Here is a 14,930-nt window from a genome sequence, read left to right as displayed (position 1 = left end):
GCCATGGTAGAAGGTTATAATTCACAAGGCAGACATGCCATGTGCTCCACATTAACTTCGTAAACCAAATGGATTCACACCATCCATTGCTAGCTCGAGACAAATGTTATGAGGCTCTTCTTTAAAAGTAAGTCATTTCTCTTCAATGTGTCTCCACACAAGGTGACATTGCTTATGGATCTATTAGACCAATGCCATGTCATTAAACTTGCTATAGATTTTCACCTGAACATGTGATTTATCCTTGGTGTGATAGGGAAGTGTCTAAGAACTTTTGCAGGACCTTTTGTCCCTGAACATCTTGCCTATATAAGTGCCCCACAACCTAGACATTCTTGACGATGTGTGTATTCATGTCTACAACCATCTAGGATAAGCATGGATACAATTGTAATCTATGCCAATTACACTTGACAATCGTGTGGTAAAGGATACAACCATCTAGAATAAGCATGGATACAATTGTAATTCACGCCAATTGCACTTAACAATCATCTAGGATAATCCTGGATACAATTATAATCCAATGATGCCAATTGTACTTAGCAATCGTTTGGCCTCCGCATGAGAGCTTAGCATCTCATTTCCCTCTGGTGAAATTTTGTCCTTTAATTACCTGCCAAGATAAAACATGTATTCTTAATCAACACCATGTACGTTATACACACCAAAAAATTCATCATATGCATGCCATACACACCTAAATAGTTCTAAGACGCTTGAATCAAACCACCCAAACATTTATTGCAAGTTTAACATAGATAGACATGTGTGTAATTTGGATATCCTAGCTGAGGGATAAAGTGGTATATGCGTGAGGTTACGCAATTTCTCTTCTTCATGTATTGTATCTCGACACCGTATTGTGCTATCGTCCTCATCACCATGATCCTATGGTCCATGGCCTATTAATTCTATAAATGCGTCCAACATCTCTTCCATCATAGCCTCTTTTAATGCGTCCTCTCGTGGCTGGATGGTCGGATGGGTTTGGTGTCTTGATTTGAAAATAGTATCTGGTAGTGTCCTATCGGGTTGGATTTTCATGTAGTCAACATAATAATCAACATTACTAGGGTCCTCATGTGAGCAAAAACGTAGATTTTGTAGACGTTCCATCTGATATGTACCATACACATGTACATGGTTGTTACAAATTCTTCATTTTTGAGTGACTTGATACTTACAACGTGTGCACGCATACATATATCTCTCCTCAAGATTCACAGACGCCTCAATATGGCAGAGCCTCACGTTGTCATTATTTAGTGGCACCATATGCCAGTTGTTGTCAGCACGTTAACGTTTTGTGGCTCCATGTCACCATTGTTTTCGAGTGCCATGTTGTCATTGTTTCATGCCACCATGTTTGCCACATCATCAAATTTTTCAGTTATCAGTACATCGATAGTGTCGGGTTGTTGTGATGCGTCACGTTATTGATTTGGGGTCCTGCACACGTTCATTAGAGTGTTTTTGTTTGGGGTAATGGAGTCTCTTTTATAGCATAAGGCCCAATTTGTTCATTAGCAATTCAAATTGAAATCTACAATGTCGTGGCAAAAAAGGTTCAAACTCAAAAGTTTGAATGAAAAATGTCAGACGCTAGTATGAACGCTGGTATGAGTGCCAGTAATAATGTTTACAAAAATATTATCGTCGCCTGTAGAAATTACAAATTGCAACGTTGGACTATTATTTCTTTATTTGCCTATATTTTCCAAGATACAAGGTCAAAGGTAAGCCTTTTGTTCTTTCCCCCCCTTGCCTTTCCTTCATTTCTTTGAGGTTTACCATGGTTTTCAACTTGTGTGTGTGTGTGTATGTGTGTTTTTTTTCTAGGCTCAAATCTTATTTCATTTCTCTCTCAATTGAAGGTAATTATATGGTCCATGCCTTTTGCCCATGTTTCCTTTGCCATGTTCTACTTTCTAAACCAGTGATTTAGCTTTGTTTTCTTGTTTCTTTTGTATGTATTCGGAGGGCAACTTCTCTACATCAACTCCTTTTCTTTGAGGTATGGACCCTATGTATAATACCCTATGTATAATATGTTTGTTATTATTTTCTTATTTTGCCCCAAGATGGGGAGGTGGGTAGGAAATTCACGTACAAATAAGTGCCGGTAATAATTTTTAAAAACATTATTACTAGCGGTTTCTTCTAATGAGCACACATTACCTATTATTTTCGAGGGGATTTCTTCTAACTCTAATAGAAAACACTTCCATTTAATGAGAAATCTAATTTATTATTGCCTAGCATTTCAATAATATATAATTTAATTATTTCACAAGGCTTGCTAGTGTTAGTTTCTTTCTCTAACCTTTTTGTGATGTGCATATGAGAGGGTTCCATTTGCATTTAGTACACATCAATCTTGTCCAAATTACTTGGAAAATAATGTGAGATATTTATTCGGTCTTATTTCTCATGCTTCCAAATCAATATTCTTATGGGTGTTCCTCATGTGACCGCACCTCTTTAATATATTCCGTAGGCTTATTTCCCAAACTTGCTATATCCAATATTCTCATTTGTGTTCCTCTTTTAACCCCTGCTCTTTAATATTTTCCTCTTAAAATAAATATACTTTATTTGTTTGTTTATTTATTTATTTCTTGAAATAATAGGATGTCTCTTAAATGTGTGTGTGTGTGTACGCGCGTGCGCATGCGAGAGAGATAGAGAGATAGAGAGAGAGAGAGAGAGAGAGAGAGAGAGAGGATTCATGTGCATGTGTGTGTGTGTGTACATGTGAGATAGAGAGAGAAAGACAAAAATAATAGGATGTCTCTTAAATGTGTGTGTGTGTGTGTGTGCGCGCGCGCGCGCGCATATGCGAGAGAGAGAGAGAGAGAGAGAGAGAGAGAGAGAGAGAGAGAGAGAGAGAGAGAGAGAGAGAGAGAGAGAGAGGATTCATGTGCATGTGTGTGTGTGTGTACATGTGAGATAGAGAGAGAAAGACAGACATTACATGTAAGATGTATTTATTTGAGAGTAAACATATCTCAGCATGCATTCCCACCCATTAAAATTTAATCTAAATTAAAATTTATTTAATTAAAATTATATGTATGTATGTGCGTGACTTATATATACATATATACATATATATATAGGTATGTGTGTCTAAATATAATAAATCATAATATTATATATAATATATATTTGATGTGTATGCATGTGTGTGTGTGTGTGTACTTGCGTGTGTGTGTGTGTGTGTGTGTGTGTGTGTGTGTGTGAGAGAGAGAGAGAGAGAGAGAGAGAGAGAGAGAGAGAGAGAGCTTTTATATGTGGGAGAGCGTGTGTGAAAGAGGAAGTGTGTGTGTGTGAGAGAGAAAGAATTTCTATATATGAGATTGTATGTAGGGGAAGAGAGTGTGTGTATGCATTCATGCATATGCAGGTGTGTACATGTGACACTGTGTGTGTGTGTGTGTGTGTGATAGATAGATAGATAGATAGATAGAGACAGAGAGAGAGAGAGAGAGAGACATAACATGTAAGATACATTTGTTTGAGACTGAAAACACCTCACCATGCATTTAATCAAAATTAAAATTTAATTCATTAAAATTATTTGTATATGTGTGTGTATATATAAGTTTATTTATATTTATAAATACACACATATATATGTATGTATAGGTGTATGTGTCTGAATATAATAAGACATAATATATATTTGCATGTGTGTGTGTGTGTGTGTGAGAGAGAGAGAGAGAGAGAGAGAGAATGTGTGTATGTGTGTGTGTGCATGTGCATGCGCATGTGTGTGTGCATGTGTGTGTCTAAGAGAGAGAGAGAGAGAGAGAGAGAGAGAGAGAGAGAGAGTATGTGTGTATGTGTGAAAGAGAGAGATATAATTTCTATGCGTGAGAGAGTGCATGTGTGTGGGGGGAGAGGGTGTGTGTTTGCATTAGTGTATGTGCGGGTGTGTACGTTGTCGTGAAGTGTGCGGAGTAGCCAGGAAAGTACGAGACTTCTAGCTGTGAGAGTTGGTGCCAAACCTAACAAGGGAACTCACATTCAAAATTTCCCAAAAAGCATAGGACAAAATCATCCTCAAATTCGTGTTCCAATTGCTTATCGCTTCCCAAGCATAGATTCACTGGCTTCTTTTTCCAAAACTTTCCAGCTAATCACATGTAGGCATAACATAACCTTTAAGTATTTCCAACATACATGTGTCCCCTTTCATTCCATACATCCACTGTCACCATTCCCAACATCTCATAATGTTCTTTATCACCTGAAAATCTGGCTTAAAATTCCAACAACTCACAAACACAAAATGATATTCGGCATAGCTTAAACATATTCATATGATTTTAAAAGAAATCCATGGCCTGCATTTAGTTCCACTAAAGTAGAATATTTGCCACAAACACAAGATTCCCAAAGCATTCTCACACCTATGAAGACATGCTTACAAGCCCCATGTTTTCTATCTCCACATTAGATATACATAAGATACATGTACCTCTACATGATGATCCATGAAGTCCAAGTGCAGTTTTCTATCTCTACATTTTCCCAACATTCAATGAACTCTTTGGCACTGTGATGTTCATTAAATCTCCATTTCTCTTGACACCTTCATAGTTTATAAATCATCATATCGGCCCATGTGATTTATAGAATCCCCAATTGCTCATTCAAGTATTTCTCCATGCCTTCATAAATGCATTCCTTTGTGCATTGGTATGCCCTCATGCCATCATATATAACTGGATGCTTCTAACTTGTTCATGAGCTCTGAGTAACAGCAAAAACATCATCCTCCATACTCATATACAAAAACTCCTAGATCTGGCTCAGCCTCAGCTCGTCTTATTGAACCTCATTTACAATATGAACATATGTACATGGCATCATATAATGACTCGTCATGGCACTTAACCCATGCATCTGGATGTGTATTTGATGGCCTCACATGCACGGTTTCACATCATAGACGTGCCATGGCACGACATCCACCCCCTCTAAACCTGCACATCCTCTGGTATGTGCCAAATCATCATCAAGGTCCACATATAACTGGATGTCGTCTTCATCTTCTGCAGTTCCAGGAAGATTATCTTCTTCCTCTTCAATCATATCCATACTACCACTGTCAAGCTTCTCATCCTGAATCTCTTGTGAATCAAAAGGATCACCATCATGCCTTCTTTTAAATATCTTGATTCTTTTGCCAGCCACAAGATTCTTTACTTCTGTTCCATCAAGCTCACACAGAGTATACGTGGCATTTCCATGCACATGCTTGACAATGTAAGGGCCAAACCATCTTTTTGTAAATTTTCTTTGAACAGTGAATTGGTTGTCAAGGCTACTATCATACATTAGAACCCAATCACCTTCTTCAATAGGTTTTGGCCGGAGTCTGTGTCTACTATCAAATCTTTCTTTATTTTTCAGCCTTGCATCTTTCAAGCGAGCTTTAGCAAGCTCTACATCTTCAGGCCTCCTCTCCAACTGTCTTATTCGCAATGCAAGGAGGTCATCTCTGCTCAATCCTTCCACCCAGGGCAATACATTCCAAGTTAGAATTACTTCTTCAACTGGCATCACTGGCTTCTGACCATACATTAATTCTGCAGGCATATATCCTGTCACTGAGCTATGAGTTGTACGGTCAGCCCACAAGGCATATGGTAGCAGCTTTGGCCACTCTCTCATCCTTTCTTTGCATGCCTTAGCCAAAGCTTTAATGATTGGAGGATGTCCTCGCTCACTTTTCCCATTGCCCTCAGGATTGTAAGCACATGTTAGGGACAGTTTGATACCAATTCTAGAGAAGAATTCCCTTGCTTCTTCAACATCTAGCTCACCCCTATCAGCTGTTATTTTCCCAACACAACCATATCGGCAGATCACATCTTCCAAGAGAAATTTGCATACTATTTCCGTACTCTTTGTTCTAAGAGCACGCCCTTCTACCTGATTTGTCAAATCTTCTCTTGCAAGTGCTATATACCGCATCTGCCAAATTCCCAAAGGCATTGTAACTAGATCCACTACCCATTTGTAGTGCATGGCAGGTGGGTAGGTTGGTTGCAAGCCATCACGATGCCGCACATTTGAGTACATTTGGCATACTATGCATGTTTCCACATATTGGGAAATATCCTTGTACATTCCTCTCCACCAATATTTTTCCTTTATTTTGGTAAAGGTGGCCCACACACTTCTATGCCCAGCCCAGAGACTCTCATGAAATTCTTTCACAAGCTTTCCTAGAGTCTCTTTATCACATATGACTTTCTGTGGCATAGCATTCCTCTGTTTAGGATGCTTCCAGAGATACCCATCCTTTAGAAAGTAACCATATGCTTTTCTGCGGATCCTCTTAAATTCTGAGTCAGACCAATTTTCTTGCCTTGTCAGAGTACTCAAATATTGACCAATAAGCAACCAATCTCCTTCATATATTTCCTCAATAAAAGACTCAAGTGCATTTGATAGGCAAATATGATCCCCTTTTGCATATGCTGTAGTATAGAACTTTGTACCCACATCATCAATGTCACTAATCATCTCTTTCTCATCTTCATACCTGGCTCTTGATAGCATATCTGCAACTGGATTATCTTTTCCCGCAATATGCTCAAACTCAGGATTTAGTGACTTGATATAAGCAATCCACCTAAGCATAGCAATATCTGGAGTGGTACAACTTGCTATCATCCCAAGAAGTGGCAAGCAATCAGTTTCCACAAGTACAGATGCCCCAATAAGATATTCTTTTTCACATTTTAGAGCAGTGACTATCCCCCATAATTCTCTCTTGATCTGTGGATACTTTCGTTGCCGAAAGCTTAATACCTTTGCTCCAAATCTAATTACATACCTATGATCATCCTCATCATCTTGCCCTACTGCCCATCCTATCCCAGTAGGACTAGTATCAACTGTAACAATCACAGGCCTGCCACACTCATAATCTGCCTTTCTCAATGTGGGTGATGATTGGAGCAAATATTTCAGCTTCCGCATAGCTTTAATATGTACTGCACTCCACAGAAATTTTTGATTTTTCCTCAAAAGTTGATAAAGAGGATCTGCTACATGTGCATAATGTGGGATCCAAATAACATAAAAGACACATGCTCCAAGAAATCTCCTCAGCTCTGTAACATTAATGCATGTCTCTTTCATTCTTTGTATTGCATCTATTTTGGCTGGACAAGGTCGACGTCCACTAGTACTACAAAGATGTCCCACTATTAGCACTTCACCAACTCCAAACACTGATTTCAGCCCAGATAAAGTAAGATTCACTTCCTCAAGCCTGGATAGAATCATATCACAATCCTTTATATGATTTGCCACAAACTTGCGGCACCCTTTTGAATCCAAATCCTCATCTTTGTCTTTCTCATCACAGCCCTTTATTGGCACATCATCCAAAAATGGCATAGTTTTTTGTGGTATGAAGTCTCGTAAGACTTTATTCATTCCATTCATCATATGTGCCACTGAGTTAGTGGCTCCCTGTGGTAAGGTACACATCCTTACTAATCCCAAAGGAGTTCTCATTGTGGTCAAGTCCCTGCTTTGTATATCCAGCTGGAACTGATCATATCCCGAATACAGATCACCCATAGAGTATATAGCTTTCCCTGCAAATGCTTCTGCAAACTCATCCACAATTGGACCTGCTCCCACATTCCTGATTGTGACTTTGTTTACAGGTTGCATGTCTTGAATAAAGCGCAATGTCCCATTTTTCTTTGGTACAGTAAACCATCTGTTGGAATATGGGGCACATGAAGGCTCCAAGATTCCCATCCTGATCTTTTCCTTTAGTAATTCCATCAACTTTGGCAAGAGAGCCTTTGGTACTGGAATTGGCCGCAGGTTCCAGGGCACATGTGGAACAGTAAAGATCACCATTGGTGCTGTTACACTTGGATCAACACAGCCTATCTCATGCGGCTGAAAAGCAAAGGCTTTCCCATGTTTTACAAGCATCTCCTCAAAGCATTCCCTTTCAACTGCCAACAGGAAATCCTTCTCACCAATCTTCAGCTCTTTCAGAGTTTCTTGAGTAAATTTATGCCCAATTTTCTTCGGATCTCTAAGATTTGGCTGCATAGAAGCTTCATCTATCTTCTCCTTGCTTCCCGGTGGCAAGGGCAAGGCAACTGGTTTCACCTTCTTTGCAACCGTTTTGTACTTTGTATCAACATGAGCATCCATCTCACAATTCATGTTTTTACATTCCACCCCCTCAAATTCCTGGATTATATCATACATCTCCACAGATGACACCTTTATCATTTCATTTCCACCCTGTAAGCATGCTCTTCCCATATCAAAAAGCACATCCATAGTATCTATAAATGACACCTCATCAAGCACCCCTGAAATAAACTCATTCTTCTCCAAAAGACCACACTGCTCAAAACCTTTTTGTTCATTTTGTATATGTTTTTGCATGCCACGCTTCAAATCCTTGCTTTTTACAAAAACCAGTGACCCATAGCTGGAGAATCCCTGAAAATTTACTGAAAAACTATTTACATTGATTGAGTCCTGCGAGAACTCATTTCCCCTTGTACCATTGGAATCCCGCTTTACAATGGCACCTGGCCAAAATCCCTCATCTCCTTGTAATTCATGAACTCTCTGTTTATCTTTGGGAGTGACTGTGTCCTAAGAGACTCACGATTCCTTTCATGATTAATGCAAACTGTCAAAAACTGAACAGCTTTTTTGCCATCTTTACTCCTTATTCTTGCATATGCTGAACCATCATCCAAAACCTTTGTTTCCATCCTTACAACTGTAATGTAGGGTTGCCCAAGAATGAGGGGATACGATGACATCTCCTGAACAAAGAAATTCTGATCATCCTTCACATCCCCTATAGTTACCCTTACATTTGGACATGCTGCATAAAGCTCACCAGATGAATTATTAGCTGCTTTAATCATCCACCCATGATCCACATCCATTGGCCACTTACATTTGTTGTAGAGATTTTTAGCCATAAGATTTATTTCAGACCCATGATCAATTAGAGCGACATATGGCTCTTCCAAATCACCTATCTTGACAAGGGTTTCAGTGGTTGCTCTTGCCCAATGGCTCCTGGAGTAATGACTCTTTGTAAGAACTTCTTTTTCATCATCCTCTTCCACAAAGCGCACTTGTCGTGCCCCATCAGCAGAGTGATTACATTCCACCACATTTTCTCTCTCTTCCTTTTTCTGTACCTGTACTCCATGAGTCTTGGAAGTGCTTGCCTCCCCTTGTGATGGAATAGATTCAATTATAGACTGCCTTTTTCTTCGTATAATATCAATTATTTCATCATGAAATTCTTTCTTTGCAATCCCCAAGACTTCCCCTAGTGTGAATTCCACCCTACTGTTTAGAATCCTTTCTTCAAGTACCTTTTTGAGATCTGTTGCAACTTCAATATCAGATTGAAGCTTGTAGAGTGGACTTTTTCCTTTACCCTTCTCCTTCATTTTTGCTGGCACTTCTTCCATTGAAACATCCTGTGGAGGTCTGCTATGCTGTGGAGGCATATGTGATGGCCCAGGATCCTTCTTTTCACTTCCACGTGTAACTCTTTTTGATGGCCCTCCTTCCTCATTTTCCCTTTTACGCTTCTCCTCTACCTGTGCCTCATTATTTTGGCATTTGGCAATATAGGCATGAATGGATAAAGAATCCACAGGCTCCTCCCAGCCAGTCTCAAGACGTATACAATCACCTGCCTCATGCAAAGCTTGCTTTGACACTTTCTTTGACGCAATTAATTCCATTGTTGATGGCCAAAAATTCTCATTTTCATAATCCTCATCATTCTCAAATCCCTGCTTTAATTGACCAACCTTTAATCCATAGGTTGCTGCCTCAACCATAGAAATGGCATGACTAGCAGCCATATCCTCTACCAGCTTTTTCATCCCTCCTTTCCCAAAGTTTGTACTCAATGGAAGACCAGTCTCTGTAAGATGGATTTTCCCATCTTTGAAAAACACAAGTTGATTTTTAAGAGCTTCTTTATAGCTGGTACAATCCTTCTTTGCATGCTCTGGGTCATCACACCATATGCATCTATATGTAAACCCTTCTTTGCTTTGAGGTCTTTGCATAGAAGCCTGCCCCAATGGTAGACCTTTTTCTTCAATCCTGGACATCTTCAATTTTAAATCACGCATACCCTTGATAAGCTCATCCATTGGCCCATCTACCTTGGGAATTGTAGCAGCTGGTTTGGGTAGATTCTCAGGGGTAACAGCAGCTATGGGGGGTGCAGAGCCCATCACCATTTTATCCCTCCTCCGCTGCCGCTTTGCTAACATAGTGACTGCATCCTCAACATCATTCCAATCACTCTTTAATCCCTGCTCTGTATCCTTGTCCTCAAGGAGGATTTCCAATTTCTCCTGGAGATCTTTCCCAGCTGCCTGTAAGAAGAGCTCTATTTTTTCTCTATCCAAAGTTGCACGCTCTATCCTTGACAACTGGGCATAACGCTTCTCAAACTCTCTTAGCAATTCTGTGGCAGAAATTCCCATTTTAGGTTTTGTGACCCATTCCAAGAAAGTTCATTTGGTCACTCGCTCAGAATCCTCCATGAAATATTCATCCTTTAAAGCAAGCTTAAACTCTTCCCAATTTCTGCCACCCTGTGCTGTCTGCAATCCTTTTATGCGCTCTCTTATTTCAGGAACGCATACAAGCTCGAAACTTCGAACCATATCCTCCTCAGTCACCCTGTTTAGCTCCATCTCCTTTATATAATTGCGCAGGTACTTTGTAATGTCCTTCCCATCAAATTGATCCACCTTTTTCACAATTGATTGTAATGCCTTGGTCGTGGAAATTTGTCCTCTCTCAGCAGCTTGTTGCTGTTGCATGTACATGGTAAACATTTGAAACATCTGCATAACTCCGGGGTCAAAATGAACCCCCTGACCCTCAGAATTCTCAGCCATAGCTTCCCTGTATATTTCACCACACTCTCACCCCAGCAGTTTCACGTCGGGTTCACCAAAAACTGTCGTGAAGTGTGCGGAGTAGCCAGGAAAGTACGAGACTTCTAGCTGTGAGAGTTGGTGCCAAACCTAACAAGGGAACTCACATTCAAAATTTCCCAAAAAGCATAGGACAAAATCATCCTCAAATTCGTGTTCCAATTGCTTATCCCTTCCCAAGCATAGATTCACTGGCTTCTTTTTCCAAAACTTTCCAGCTAATCACATGTAGGCATAACATAACCTTTAAGTATTTCCAACATACATGTGTCCCCTTTCATTCCATACATCCACTGTCACCATTCCCAACATCTCATAATGTTCTTTATCACCTGAAAATCTGGCTTAAAATTCCAACAACTCACAAACACAAAATGATATTCGGCATAGCTTAAACATATTCATATGATTTTAAAAGAAATCCATGGCCTGCATTTAGTTCCACTAAAGTAGAATCAAAATCAATTCTCACTAGAGTCATTGCTGCATTTCTGACTCTTTGATTCCATGTCATTTGATGGAATATCCTCACATTTCTTCATATCAAAATCCACCCTTTATTTTTTTACAAAACCTTAGAAGGTTCGTTGGAATCGTGTATTAACAAGAGGAAGGTAGAAAAAACAAAGACATTTTTATCAAGCTTTACTTATCTGACGACGTGGAAAAGCGATTCATTCGGATTTTCTTGAAAAATATTCTTTCCACGCTTCACTGCAGGCAACGTAGAGCCGGCGCATAGCTAGGTTTGTGAATTTGTAATAAGCATATCATTAGATAGAAGCAACTTTGCTCTCTATTTCGAGCCCCAACACACCATACACAGTCGCTCACTGCATGAAACCAAACGTTCTGGTCGAATGGACGCTGTTCATTCACTCTGCAGAAATTTTCCTCACACACTGGTTCGCCGCCGTCTGCCTCCGGTGCTTTTCTATTTTTCCCGCGGAGAACTCGGCGCCCCCCCCCCACCACCTTTTTCCAGCTATACATGCGGGAAATTCCAATTAAATAAGTAAAGATATTATAATTAAACATATACTAATATATTATAATATAATATTATATATATGTGTGTGTGTATGCACAAATATATATGGTATATATATACATAAGTATTAAAAAATTAAAGACATATTTATAGTAAATATATAATATTATCTTTTAAATATGATAAATTTATATATATATATATATATATAAAATTAAAATATTAAAAATATATTGAATAAATATATAATATAATAATGATATATAAATCAATATATGTATAGTAAATATATACTAATATTTTATGAATACTAATATATATAGACACATTCACACACGCATACGTATGTGTACACACATACTGTGTAAGAGAGAGTTGTGTTTGTACACATGATAGAGATAGAGAGAGAATACATGTGAGAGAGAGACTCACAGATATGTGTTTGTGTGAGAGAAGTCGCACATAGACACATTCACACACACAAATATGGAGAGGCATGTACAAACACACATACACAGGGGCATACAAATACACGCATATGCATACACGCACAACACATGCTTGCACACCCATACACATGCACAGATACATACACACACGCACACTTACATACGTACATACATATATATGCACTTATGCATAGATACGCACGCACATGCACACGTACACACGTACATGCACATATGCATACAAGGAAAAACTTCATGCGAGAGCAACAAAGCACGTGTATATGTTGTAAACTAAGATAAAGTAAAAAGCAAATGAGACACACCAAAAGCACAAAAAGCACTGGTGAAAAGGGCATTAAGGGCATTGAAAGCCATGTAAGCGAGGGCAATTCGTGTGTGGGGGGCTTGCTTTCCTGAGGTTCTTCCCCAACCCTGGCCAACTTACTTGTTATCTCTATTCGTGTGTATTTTTGTTTATATTTCCTTTTTTCTTTTCTTCAAAATTTTTGGTCCTTCCTTGTTTCTATTTTTTTTTGCGCTTGTTTTGAACATTTTTTTTGAGAGAGAGATGGGCTGCTTCTACCTTGGATCCATAGCAGAGATGGCAGCGTTTTTCCGCAGGCCAATAGCCTCCATGTGCTCCAGTTTCTTGGATTTCTTCTCTGATGAGCACAGTTTTTTTGAGAGAGAGATGGGCTGCTTCTACCTTGGATCCATAGCAGAGATGGCAGCGTTTTTCCGCAGGCCAATAGCCTCCATGTGCTCCAGTTTCTTGGATTTCTTCTCTGATGAGCACATCCACCATGCTTTTGTGCAGGTTTTGCAAATCCAACCCCAATTATCTCTTAATCCACCTAATTAAGTAGATCACCTCTCTAACCGTTTGAATCTGATTTTTTTTTCAGCCTGTGATGTACGCGGCTACGGATGGGGAGTTTGGCGGCTCTGTGTTCGATTAAATGACACTAATTAAGGTGCTATCCTTAGACTTAAAAAAGGAAACTTTAGCTCAAGTTTAAGCTCCATATAGACATGTCATGGTAGAGCAATTTTTGTACAGGCGCATGCATGGTGCATTACTATAATGCAATAATAGTAGGAAGGGAGTTTTGAACCTTACATCCCATCTCTACATCCTTTCAATCAACTTAGCTTTCGTCCAATTGGAAGGCTAGTATTGGAGCTTTGGATCCATATCACAATAATAACGTTATGAAAGTTAAATCATTTTATCATTTGTCACTAAAAAAACATGGCACACAACCCAATGCACAAACATTGCTGAAATCACACAAAAGCATAATTCCAAGTGAATTGCATCTTTCAGGAGCAAACCCTAGACCAAGTGGGGTAAATTCAATCACTTTTTGAACCTTGAATCACCTTAGCTTTTCTTGCTTATAGCTGTCTTCCAAGTAGGTAGTAATTAGAATAATCTTTCTTGTGTATTTTGAGGATACATTAAGTCACATTTAATTGTATCTCAAGAGCAACAAACAAAAAACCAAACCACAAAATACATCAAATTTTATTTACACATGTACATTACACTAACCATACAAGTCCCAACATTTGCTATAGACACATAACCCTAAGCAAAAGACTGGCTTTAATCGAGTAAAAAATAAAAGCATGACACACATCCAATGGATAAACGTTGATGAAATCACTTTAAAGCATAATTCCAACAAGTGAGATGCATCCAAAGATACACTTCTACATAAATTAAGAACCAAACTCTAAACCGAGTGGGTTTATTTTTTACCATTGATTTCATTATGGTGTCTTCGAAATTATTTGCTAAACAGATCTCTTTCAAGTGACCTTTTTGTATGCATGCTAGATTTAAGTTTTACTTGCATAATTTAGGAAAGATTTGAAGCAAGTAAAAGATCATACCTCAATGTGCTATATAGCCCCAAAATGTAAAGGGGTTATAGTTGTCATAAGTATGGGTGGGAATATGAGAGAGAGAGAGAGAGAAAGAGACAAAGATTAAGATTACACATGTTGCTTAGAATCCACACTCTATAATATGAAAAAATACGGAATATAATCCACATTCTACAAAATCAAGGGAATTCACATTCCTTTTATTATGCTAAGGTCCACATCATCTTCACATAAATCAGTTACTTTCATTATTATTTGTAGTTTCTTTAAACTTGATAAACTAGCACACATCGCTGATTTGCTAAGGGCAATTTCAACTTCATCAACAAAGTCTACAATTCAAAGAAAACTTTTTAATATCAAGAGGAAATAACGATTAAATTGAAAGAAAATCTCTCTTCTCAAGAGGGGAAACAAAGAGCACAAAATCAAAGGAATGCTTCAAAACAAAATGTAGAGACCTTGCTCCAAATTCTGGGTATGTCCTTTATAAATTAGTTAGATAATAATCTCAAACACAATAACCTCTGGCATGTCCCATGAAGCCTTACAACTCACAAAACTGCCTATTCTAGAGTTTGGGGGGGTTGATGA

The 14,930-nt window shown here is 38.7% G+C and overlaps 1 protein-coding gene across 1 annotated transcript; it reads left to right on the top strand.

Annotated features, from left to right (window-relative positions):
• The first annotated feature begins 12,847 nt into the window (after positions 1-12,847).
• On the top strand, positions 12,848-13,402 carry LOC147619554 (uncharacterized). Its single transcript, XM_086773568.1, has 2 exons — positions 12,848-13,260; positions 13,349-13,402. Exons 1-2 carry the CDS (start codon positions 13,012-13,014, stop codon positions 13,400-13,402), a joined length of 303 nt encoding a protein of 100 aa, XP_086629694.1. The 5' UTR covers positions 12,848-13,011.
• The last annotated feature ends 1,528 nt before the right edge of the window (positions 13,403-14,930 follow it).

This window comes from Cibotium barometz, chromosome 33 (genome assembly GCF_041138505.1).
Source record: "Cibotium barometz isolate CiBa-2024 chromosome 33, ASM4113850v1, whole genome shotgun sequence".
Classification (NCBI taxonomy): Eukaryota; Viridiplantae; Streptophyta; class Polypodiopsida; order Cyatheales; family Cibotiaceae; genus Cibotium; species Cibotium barometz.
Note: the sequence above shows the minus strand (reverse complement) of the source record. Positions and strands in the feature narration are given on the sequence as shown.

What these genes read in the sequence shown, in the direction of transcription:
- LOC147619554 (XM_086773568.1), top strand. Translation starts at nt 13,012, where the DNA reads ATGGGCTGCTTCTACCTTGGATCCATAGCAGAGATGGCAGCGTTTTTC. An exon ending in TCCACCATGCTTTTGTGCAG is followed by an intron (nt 13,261 to 13,348) that starts GTTTTGCAAATC and finishes TTTTTTTTTCAG; the next exon opens with CCTGTGATGTACGCGGCTAC.